This window comes from Nipponia nippon, unplaced genomic scaffold (genome assembly GCF_047370975.1).
Source record: "Nipponia nippon isolate SJK-2023a ecotype South Korea unplaced genomic scaffold, ASM4737097v1 scaffold_1, whole genome shotgun sequence".
Lineage (NCBI taxonomy): Eukaryota > Metazoa > Chordata > Aves > Pelecaniformes > Threskiornithidae > Nipponia > Nipponia nippon.
The window spans coordinates 16,066,889-16,078,975 of record NW_028262290.1 but is presented as its reverse complement, the minus strand read 5'-3'; the positions used below and the strand labels follow the sequence as shown (position 1 = coordinate 16,078,975).

The 12,087-nt window shown below is 40.5% G+C and overlaps 1 protein-coding gene across 1 annotated transcript in view; it reads right to left on the bottom strand.

Annotated features, from left to right (window-relative positions):
* Nucleotides 1-533: 533 nt before the first annotated feature.
* Nucleotides 534-12,087, bottom strand: part of EIF3H (eukaryotic translation initiation factor 3 subunit H) — a 90,894-nt gene continuing 79,340 nt past the window's right edge. Inside the window, exons 6-8 of the mRNA XM_087747272.1 lie at nucleotides 5,979-6,099; nucleotides 3,257-3,389; nucleotides 534-790 (exon numbers count right to left, since the gene is read on the bottom strand). Coding sequence (XP_087603398.1) covers nucleotides 693-790; nucleotides 3,257-3,389; nucleotides 5,979-6,099 — 352 coding nt within the window. The 3' untranslated portion in view covers nucleotides 534-692. The remainder of the gene's footprint in view (nucleotides 791-3,256; nucleotides 3,390-5,978; nucleotides 6,100-12,087) is intronic.

The following is a 12,087-nucleotide window of genomic DNA, read 5'->3' as shown; positions in this document are numbered from 1 at the left end:
AAGTTAATGCAGAGTACGTATGGTGTCCATTTACACCACACTAGCCGCTCCAGGTTAGCTACTTCTACGGTTTCTGTCATGAAGACTTCAGTAGCATCACTGGATTTCAATCCAGTTGGTGGTGGCAACAGAAAATAGGAACACAGCTTAGCATGAGATGGTGGGGATCGGTCTCCACATAATGCTAGTTTTGTATGTTCCAAATGTGAGGCCTATGAAATATTTGTGATACGGAAGGCCCATTGCACCAGACTGTCCAAACAGATTAAAATAAAAACAAGCAACTGCTCCAAGTGAGTAGCACATTATGGTTGTAAGTTCTCAACCAAAACTGGGAAATCTTAAATTTCTTCTGTGAAGTCAGCTATACTGAACATTTGTAATAATTTGTTTTTATTTGAGATTCCAAGTTAAATAAAACCTGTATTATTTGCTATGACTAAACATGAATAACTGCCAAACATTTAGAAAACCTGAGTGACCACAGAAAATTCCAGTCCGATAGGGCCAACAAATAAGGAAATACTAAAACATCGTTAAAATTTGCCTTTATTTTTCTTACAGGAGAATTCTACACAAACCAAGGTGACACTGTTTTACAAGACTCTCTTTCCAATATACTAAATTTTCAAGAGGATCATGAACAGTATAGAACTGAAAGTCTTCCTGTTGAGGGCTACAGCAAAATTTCTTCAGTTGTTGTAATCTTGGAGAGCCTGAGCCATGAAAAGCTTGCCCAGGTTCTGTGCATTGAACTCCTTAATATTCTGGCAGTAGGTATTAATTTGACCTGTCAATAGCAAAGAAGAGTAAACCCTTGTCAGTTTCAAAATTCAGAAAGACATCCTAGAACATCACTTTTCAAAAGCCAAATGTGCATGAATTATTCAGGATTTACAGAGAAAAGCAACCAGAACAGCTCAACTACTCTACACTTAGGAATTTTACATTTTCAGTATTCCCAAATAGGTTTGGGAAGAAGAATAAACTAAACTAGCAGAATAGGTAAACTGGTATGCTCAAAATACCCTTAAGTTTCCTACAATTCTATTATGTACAATTTCTGAAAATATGTATGACAATAAAAAAAAATAAACAATTCTTGCTGCTGTACTGGAAGCTTAATAACATTAATTGTTCAAGTTAGTTGCTCTAAAAATACTACAAGACTGAATTTCAGTTCTGTTCTTATGCATCTGCTGTCCCTATTAAAATACGTGTAACAAATATTTTTCAGTAGCAGATTGAAAATTGTGGTACTCCTGTTTGACATTTTGCTAGCCTTTTTTTCCACCTAATATTTCACTTTCTTAGCTATTTCAAAAATTATCAGAGCATGAAGGCTTGTCAGTGCTTTACAAATCAAACGTGCCCATCAAAACATTTTTATACATGCACTGCTACAAGTTATTTCCCTTGTTAGCTAGGAATAGCAAAACATGAAGCCAGTTTAATCAAAATTAAGACTGTTTAGAAGGCCAATAAACTCTCAATTTAATGCTCTATTTGAAAAGTTTTTAAATGCCTCAGAGACAAAAGAGCTAAGTTTTATTCTTTATCCACAAACTTTACTTCATCTAAGTTGAAGTGGATGCTTTCAATTCTTCCCCTGACTATGGTAAAAGAACAAACAAAGAGAGCGCTTTGGCTGAAAACTGTTTTTTTCCTTTAAGTATAATAGTTTTCAATTCCTCCTCTTGTAAGAGATGATTCATCCTAAGCTATCACTTTCATAAAACATACGTGTACACACCTACACACTTTTGTTGCATTCTTAAGCCATGCTAAAGCTGAACGTTTAAATACTTTAATGCTGCTAGGATTCACTAACTGGTAAAAGCTATCAAAACAATAGTTTTTTAAAGACTCTGGAAGGAATAATAAATCAAGAACATTATTTCTTCTAAAAGCAGCACTTATTAGCAGTGTGAAACACTATTAATATTAAAATAATAACCTCTTGGTCACTCCAAAATTTAAGAGTGGTAGTTCAAATTAACTTTTTTTATGTCAAAAGCATTCTTTTCTGTACCCTGAATTACCAGGACTTTGGTTTAATTTTCTCTCAGTACAAAACAAGGTGACAGCTAACTGATCCAAAAAGCCTGCTATAGTTAAACAATTAGCTTTCTCATTACATGTTCCAAATTTAGATTACTTAGCAGGGCATCTAGGTTTTCTGCTCTCTGTTGCCACTGTAAGGTCCCAGATATTTTTACCCTTCCAGGAGGCAAAGGACAGGCACTGACTTTTGTCCCAAACTGTGGCTACGTACTGCAGCATACCAGTAAACTCAAGAAATTGGGGGGAGGGAGGGTGGGGACCTATACCTATGCTTTGTTCCCATTTACGTTTTCATTCACCTTGAGGTGCAGGAAGATGGGGATAGTTTCCCTAAAACTCTAGCCGTAGAAATCAAAGAAAATATCCCAATTCAGTGCGAAATAAAAAGTAAAATCTTCCCAGCTGCTGCAACAGCCAGTTCAACACCTAGGGATGTTATCAGTAACTTAGGGCTGCAGGCAACTGCTCTGAATCAGTAGTTCCAGCCCAAACAGCTTATTCCTGCCTCTTGTCTGTACAGCCCCCGAATTTCTGCAGTTGAGGGAGGAGCTGGGGTATGAGTGCAGAGAGCAGCTTACTGACTGCAGTAGTCACTACATCCATTTGTGCAGAAAGTCTGCTCCGTGGGGCATTCCTCCAGGTCTCCTTTAAAATCCCATTTCACCCTCTCAGAATGGAGCCAGGAAGAGGCTCTGGCTGCTGCTCCTGCCCTTTCCCATCAACCCAGGAGGCACAGACAGTCAAGCAGGAGCTAGGTACCATGGGAAAATAAGAAATAAAGGGAGAAAGTCTCCATACATCAAGATTAAAGCTTTATGCAGCCATTCTGCATTCTGCCGTTAAACACAGTGGCTTGCTTTCAAAAAATTACATATGTTCGTATCTGCAGGGGTAACATGCCTCTGTTACTTACCTAGATGGTTTAAAATTCTTCTATGTGTGGAAACTTACTTTCTAACAGAGGCAGGGACTGCCTACTAGCAATAAGATTGTTTTTCTTGGCTACTTTTTTTTTTTAAAAACACTTCAGACACGAGGGACAGTATTTAGAATACTACCAATGCCAAAATATCACACCATAATAGCAAAGCTAATGAAAAATTAAGATTCTTTCTAAGGTAACAACTGCACTTTTTCCCAAGGTAACATTCATATATGAAAAGATGAGTTGAAGAGGCTGCTAGAACATTACCTGCAATAAGGAGTGACTCCATTCTTGGAGGTGGCTGCGGTGGTTTGAAAAGTTTATTGATGTCCTCCTCAGGAAGAGGGGCTTCTCCTCGGCTTTGACGCTGTATATTTTCTTGCTGACGTCTCTGCTGGTACTGAAAATAAAGCAACAGAAACAGAATGCAAGAGGACTTCCAAAGCAGCAAAAAGTTTTTGTTTTCAGATGCTCTTTACCTAACCAGCAAGTATGTTTTAAAAATTATACCTATTCAATGCAATCCAGTTTATTTCAAATAATGCAAGTGCAATTCACAGTTTATTTCAGTTCACTGGTAACAAGCATTTCCTCCCCAAGTTGGCACCTTAAGTAAGTGAGGCACTGGAAAATTATGTGGTATTGAGGTGGTGGGGTTAATTTTTAAATTTTTTTCATAGAGATAAATACTGTATCTGATAGAAAGAATACAGCATGGTAGATAAAGGCCTCCATTTCCCCATGCAAAAAAGGAAAACAAGGTTGGAATATGTAGGTATGAGAAGCCATTACCTCAAATAGCTGTACAAACCAGAAATATTCAATTTTATGCAAGTTAAAAGGTCAAAACAATATTAATGTGAAAGGGGAAGAGAACTTGATTAAACAAGGTATTTTAAGCCAAAAAATATTAACTCTAAACTGAGAACAAAGTGGTGGCTGAAACAAAGCACAATGGTTCATTTTGCCATTCCAGTTATTTAGATATTCTGCCACTTTGATGCCATTTCTTTGTAGGTTACCAGAGCATATACTAGAGTAGCAGTTTGTAGAAATTATTCTGCTATAAAAAAAATCAGATTTGTTTTCAGTGCTTCCCTTTGCCATGCAGATTGCTCAAACTTTATAAAAATTAAGGCAGACCATTTGTTCAGCTATTGGATAAACATTTGTTCTTGCAGAAGTACATGCATTCAAAAACACATATGTGAGATTTCATACTGTATGTCACAGCCAGGAATTAGTTGTAAGGTTTGTCTATTGAAGTCCTCATATTCAACAACAACAACAAAATATCTTTAAAAGAAACAGACCAAAGAGTACAGGGTGTTTTCTCTCACTTACTTAAATGTATCTGTGCATAAGAGCCTGAAAACAGTTCATACTTGGTGGCATACTCAAATGAAGTAATTTTTTTTCCAGTAGTAGTGACAAATACATGTTTTTGGACAATGTTAAAAATAAAATTTTAAATGCCCATATTTGTATGTGAATTGCATGTAGTTTCTTCTTTCTTTGCATTACCCCATTCACTTCTCAGCAGTCTGCCTATTATTCTCTATTGAAACGGCTTGCTCTTAATCACAATTGCTCTGTTTTAAAAATGAAGTTAAGACCACTAACTATGCTACAATGAGCCACTACTAAAGCAGCTATAGTTAGTAAAGAAATTAAGTGAGACAGCATGGAACCTACTTTGCTCTGCTTTTCAAAATAAATAGATCCCCTTTTTATTAACAAAAACCTTTGAAGTGGATGCCATCTTTCTATTCAAATTAGGCAGCAAAGGAAAATACATTTTCTGAAGATAACATGCATGAAGCTTCTATGTCCTCAGGAATTACAAAGCCAGGAGAAACCACTGATCATGTGCTGCCTCCCTAAAGTACTCCTTGTTCAAGCTACACTTCACTTAAGTGAAAAAAGCCAATTTTGATTTTAAAAAAAGTCAGTGATGAAGAATGTCACATGGACCACAGGTGCTCTTTTTAATAATTAGCTACTTTGTGTAGCAATACCTGCAATATTTTATCTTTAAAGTGGCCTGGCCCATTTTCAGTTGGCCGATATTGAATCTTGTCATCTCTCTCCCTGCTAGATTAAAGAGTTCAAATTTATTTTTCATGCAGGTACTTCTTGAGTAAGCAAGTCACTCGTTAACTTAATTTATCACATTAAGTGTGTTGCGTTCACCAAGATCTGCAGGCTTCCAGGCTTTTAAATCATTCTCGTAGTGCTTTTTTCCAATTTACCAGCATTCTTCTATAATTAGACACAGTATTGCTTTATCAAATGCAGCAACAGCAAATAAAATAATACCATCTCCAAATCACAGATTGGTTGAGGCTGGAAGGGACCTCTGGAGGTTGAGGTTGGAAGGGACCTTTGTCCAACCCCTCTGCTCAAGCAGGGCCACCTAGAGCCAGTCTCCATATTCAGTATTCTCTAATCAGACTATTTTGGATTTTAAAGAGGCCCTTTGGCATCAGGAATTAAAAGTCGGCATCACCTGATCAGTATCACTATCTACTAATACAAAACATTATTAAAATGTCATTTCCGATCAGAGAACAGTCCACTGTCTCTTAAATATGGACTATGTTTCTTTATTTCTAGATGCATGACTACCTGTGATGGTATTAAAACGCAGGTTTTTTTGGAACAGTTCACTTGTAGTTTCAGCTCTTTCATTTCATTTACTAAACCTCTAATCCCTGTGTCCACAGCATATTTATCAATGATTTTGGTTCATCATAAATCACTAAGAAACATGTAAAAAAAGCAAAGAAAGACCAATCCACACTACATGTCAGCAGAAGTGAATTTGGTAATTCCCCACTGACTAGCACATTTATAAATCTACTTAATGGATATGTTTCTGTAAGAATTTTATCTTGTTTAGATCCAAATTCATCTGTCTTGGATAACACCACCCAAACCATAATTTGTGGAAAAAAATCCTCTCATTCAGGTTTTCCATGTTACCAACCTGGTGTTTCTGCTGCTGCTGTTTGCTCACATTCCTCAAGTAGGTATTGTATTTAACAATGTCTTGGCTCATCTCATCCACTCTGTCCATCAGCAGCTGCAGACTCTTCCCTAGGTGATTACTGAAATACAAGAAACATTCATGAAAGATTGAATTTATTTTAAAAAAAAAATTTAAAATTCAAAATTCATTTCAAGTCACTTGACCACCATTTCTGCACTAATGGAACAGTTTGCAAATTTTTAAGTTCCTAGTTATCTTTGTTCATATATTTATTTGATGATACTTGACATGGCATCTCCTCCTCTAGCATCTTTGCCACATTGCAAACATCATATTTAAGTGTTTTGGTTTTTGCAGGGAACCTCATAGTTACCAAAAAAAAAAACAAAAAACAAACAATGCCTTGTGTGAATTTACTGATATTCCAGATGCAGGTCAAAGGTTTAAAAGAAAGAGTCTGATGCTTTTGTGACATGCAACCCCGAACAACATTCCAGGAGATGTGTTCGAAGAGTTTGGTTTCAAGTTGCTGCTAGCTTTTTCACAAATATTTAACTATCCCTTTGCAGGGATAGTTAAATATTCTTCAGAACTCCATCTCATTAACTAGTCTATCAAACCATGCCTGGAAGTTCAGCAGACACCGCTTGATCTTCGCTGTTGAGAGCGAGTGTTGCATCCAGTGCAGCCAGCTCCACATTCCATACCATAGGCAACATGGAAGCAGCTAGGCTGGGCGCGTCCAGCTCCAGTTATGCGATCTACTGCCTTGGCCAGACAAATGCAGTCTGTTAAACAACTTTTATTGTAACCATTTTTAGCAATGGATTTGGTATTTTGCAGGAACGTTCAACTTAAGGTATAGCTTCCAAGTTAAAGTTTTGGAAGTTTTTAGGTTGGTGCCCATGGAGACGGTACTCATCCTAAATTGTGTTTACAGGGTAGTACAGTCAAAGAAGGATACTTACTGCTCTCTGGTGATCCCTTTGATCAGAAGCTAGTTTGCTGGCTCTGATCTAAGCCTCACCCAGTCCTACCTGGCCGAAAACCAATGATCAAAAAGCTAAACTCCATCCTTCTCAACTGAAATCCACTACTACTCATGAGAGTTTATTTCAAAGAAAAAGTTTGGTGCACTTCTATGTCAGAATCATATCCTTCAGCCACTGTTTCTCCATGTTATCTGAAATTCTTTCTGCGTTTTACAATGCATTCCCACCATCCTAGAGCCTATGTTCTAGGGAAACTCTAACTGGAAGAAACAAGCATAAAGTGAAAAGGGAATCATACATGTAATACTATGCATATCGCTTTTTTAAGTGTAAATTATTCCCCAAATCCATAGAACTCCTAGCTGGACACAGAAGCTGGTAACGTACTGACGCGCTTGAGGATACCTGCTGAGAATGTAGCTAAAGACACACTTATCTCCGAGTACTAGGACAGCTATTTCATAGCTGAGCTGCCTGCTCACTGAACAAAAGGCTGTATCAGTAACTTCAGACCACAATTTATTTACAAGCCAGGGTTTTAAATTTCAGTTACATACAGGAGCAGATGGTGAGGAGGACTTCAGCTATGCAGCAGCAAGAAAGGCGCCACTATAATAATTATTTTTAAACTTCTTGGGGTTTTTTTGGTTGAGCATTTCAAGCACATGATATTTAGAACTGTGGAACATTGCCATGGCTAGGGGTGTGCATATTTTCAGTTTTTTATAGAGTTTATATTATACAGAGTTAGTGTTAGAACTGGATATTATCAGAAATGCCTATGTAGGTACACACTAATAGCCTTGTAGGGTATGTGGACATCAGGAATACATAATTATTTTACAGATAGTGTCCATATGAAATATAGCTGGTTACAAAGAATGATTTTATGTGAATCTCTTTGGGACCAGCTTAGTACAGCAGAATACAGAAACAGAGAGTTATTGTTAGAAGTTGCAGTAATATAGTGTTTGCTCTCATTGCCAGGGAAACAAAAAGCTAAAAACAGATAACTTAAACAGATGTGAACTGAGACATGAAGTGATAAGTACGCTGCAAATACAGGACCAGCTTTTTCCTCAGTTCTCATGTGGCTGATAACCTTTTTTGCTCCATCTCTTAAAAAACAGAAAGACCAATAGGAAGTAATTTGTAAGAATGTATATAATACAATGTTTAAGCAAGTTTTTTTTCAGCTGAAGTTTATTCTGGTGAGATTTAGGAAGTTAAATCGCATTGCTCCAGCCCATAAGACTGATCATACACTTATTTAGCCCAAAGGCTCTTTTAGGAACCTCCTTACCTTGTGCACTCCCCTACAGCAGATCTCAAATATCACACTGCTAGGTACCTAAATGCCCCCTATGCATCAATGCGGCTAAAAAAACTAAAAACAACAACAACAACAAAAATGGGGGGGGGGGGCGGGGGGGCAGTAAATGCTGCTCACATCCCCATCAAGGCTCACTTTCCTACAAGGCTCTGCAACAGTCAAACATAGACAACATGGAGCTCAGCACTTGCATTTGTTGTTGTTCTGAGGGCATCAGCAGTAACAAAGAAACTGCATTTTTAATGGATGCATTTCAGTCAGCTGATTCAGCAAAAAAGTCAATTAAATTGACTTCACATTTAGATTAGCGAGTAGTGTAGACCAACAGGAACAGATCTATAAAGCAAAACAGCTGGTGCTGAGAAACCAATGTCCACGCTACATGTGTTCCAGGGGAGTTTCTTGTCACTAGTTCTGACGTGGTCCAGTGATCTGAAGCCCATTAGTGGCTGAAGCACAGTAGGTAGCCTCCTGAAGCCTGTTTTCGGCTTAGTTTCATCTGAAACAAGTCAGGTCTGAGATCACTCAGTGGTGATGATCTGCACACACTCTTGAATTGAACTAAAAGGCATAGCTCCACCTTAAGATAGCACCAGGAGACCACCACACCTCAGGTATTGTCGTGGGAGAAAAATATCAGCTGCAGAATTGCTATCATACTAAGCAGCAGAAAGAATCATAGAATCATCAAGGTTGGAGAAGACCCTTAAGATTATCGAGTCCAACCGTTAACCTAGCACTGCCAAGTCCACCACTAAACCATGTCCTCAAGCACCACATCTGCCCATCTTTTAAATACCTCCAGGGATGGAGACTCAACCACTTCCCTGGGCAGCCTGTTCCAGTGCCTGACTACCATTTCCGTGAAGAAGTTTCCCTAATATCCAACTTAAACTTCCCCTGGCACAGCTTGAGGCCATTTCCTCTCATCCTATCGCTTGTTATTTGGGAGAAAAGACTGATCCCCACCTCGCTACAACCTCCTTCCAGGTAGTTGCAGAGAGCAATGAGGTCTCCCCTCAGCCTCCTCTTCTCCAGATTAAACAACCCCAGCTCCCTCAGCCACTCCTCGTAAGACTTGTGCTCTAGACCCTTCACCAACTTCGTTGCCCTTCTTTGGACAACGCTGCAGCACCTCAATGCCCTTCTTGTAGTGAGGGGCCCAAAACTGAACACAGGACTCGAAGTGCGGCCTCACCAATGCCAAGGACAGGGGCACTATCACCTCCCTGGTCCTGCAGGCCACACTATTCCTGATACAAGCCAGGATGCCATTGGCCCTCTTGGCCACCTGAGCACACTGATGGCTCATGTTCAGCTGGCTGTCAACCAACACCCCCAGGTCCTTTTCTGCCAGGCAGCTCTCCAGCCACTCCTCCCCAAGCCTGTAGTGTTGCATGGGGTTGTTGTGACCCAAGTGCAGGACCCGGCACTGAGCCTTGTTGAACCTCATACAGCTGGCCCCAGCCCAACGATCCAGCCTGTCCAGATCCCTCTGTAGGGCCTTCCTACCCTCCAGCAGATTGACGCTTCCACCCAACTCGGTGTCATCTGCAGACTTACTGAGGGTGCACTCAATCCCCTCATCCAGATCATCAATGAAGAGGTGGAACAGGACCAGCCCCAACACTGAGCCCTGGGGAACGCCACTTGTGACCAGCCGCCAACTGGATTTAAACTCCATTCACCACCACTCTCTGGGCTCGGCCGTCCAGCCAGTTTTTAACCCAGAGCAGAGTGCGCTTATCCAAGCCGTGAGCAGCCAGTTTCTCCAGGAGAATGCTGTGGGAGACTGTGTCAAAGGCCTTACTAAAGTCCAAGTAGACAACATCCACAGCCTTCCCCTCATCCACTAAGTGGGTCACCTTGTCATAGAAGGAGACCAGGTTAGTGAAACAGGATCTCCCTTTCATAAACCCATGCTGGCTGAGCCTGATCCCCCAGTTGTCCCACACGTGCCATGAAATGGCACTCAAGATGATCTGCTCCATGACCTTTCCCGGCACCAAAGTCAGGCTGACAGGCCTGTAGTTTCCCGGATCTACACATGGGGACTGTGCTCTCTTTTGGGAAGAAATATAGATAATAAAAGGGGAAAAAACAGAATGGAGCTTCTCCTGCAGTCAGGACAGTCAAAAAATATCTGTCATGTGGATTCTTACACATCTAATGAAGAAATAAGCTAATGTGAGAGCACTCCTTCACCAGAATTGTTATTAGGATCACTCACCTGTAGTTAGTGACCTGTAAAACTTCCAGAAATTTATCATTTGAGACTTATCTGTGTAGCTTGGATAACATAATCGAAAATGCCAGAAAAGGACAAAACACACACAAACTTTCAAAGGGAAACTGTCAAAGTCTGTTTAGAAAAAAAACAGACTAGAAAGTATAGCCTGCAAAGCAATTTCTCATGCTGTGCATTTTTGCCGTAACAGCCTTATACTTGATAGTGTATAATCCTTCACCCAAAAGGGCAGATATGAAATCAAGTCCTTGACACATGGATTACTTCTGATTCCTTGTTTAACAATTATCAAATACAAAGGTCAAATAATTCTGAGGGTAAGAAGTAGAAACCTGTGAACAGAGTAGCCTAATCTGCAGATAAGAGTCATGGTCCTTTGTCTTGTTCTTCCCACTGGTGAGCCTTGCATTTGGCGATGTGATGGTCTAGCACTGACAGAAGGAGAAAGCAATAACTACACATTAAATAAACTCATGGATCCCTCACTACATGAGGGCATCCCGCTAGGATACGGATCTGGCTAAGAGACCCGAATGCAAGCCTCCCTCTTCCTGAGGGAATGCTCGCACCACCAGGCCCTCCCTTTGTGGATATATTTTAAGGAGAGCAAAGGTGTAGTTTGCTCTGGCCAGCAAAGCCAGTTTAAGAGGTTCCAGCCCCAGCATCTTCCTGCCTCTCCCTCCCCCTTTGCCCAAGGATTACAGCACTCTCAGCTGTATGGATTCAGCTGTTTGCGTGGGCACACTTCAAACTCTTTCAGTGAAATAGCCTACTGTAAATGCAAAAACACCCTCTGTTGGGGTTTCTTTTTTTTAAGGGAGGCTGAGGGAAAGGCTGGAAGGGAAGAGTGGCAGCCTGACTTTTTCCACCAGACTATTCCACAAAGCTATTTGTACAGCCATATTCTGAAACAGATGATGGAATAAAAATCTTTGAGGGTGGGAAGGGTGCAGAGATGAAATGGGGGTAGTGGGGAGGAATGATGCAAGCAGCTGGGGCTGGAACCTCAAACTGGCTCTGCTTCTGTAAGATTCATAATGGGGAACTACACATGAAGCCCACATTTACTTCAGCATCTTTAATCAGGACAGGACTCCAGACACACACTCGCTAAAGGTCTCAAACACCCAAAATGGAGCATCGAGTCAGACACCAAAGCTCCAAAGAGAGGCAGCAATTCGCATCATTCTCAGCTCATGTCCTGCTCATTAGTTTTAACTGTCTCTACACACAGCTCGTGGGCCTCTGCTTGCACTTTTGGAGAAGCCCATCTGCCTGCGCTGCCCCAGGAGGGAGCAGAGGCACCCAGCCTCCAAGATCTGAATCACTGTGCTGTACCCAGCCACCTCATTTTTGTGTATAACAATTCTGAAGCTGGAGGTGTCCAAAAAAGACAGCCCCCTAAAGTTGCCTACCATCACTATAAATGGATCCCCTCACTTACTTCATTTCATTTTGCTTGCAGCCTGGCTAAGGAAGACGAGAAAAGGAAGCAGCAAAAGCAAGCGTAAGAAAATGCTCTATCTGCTGCCC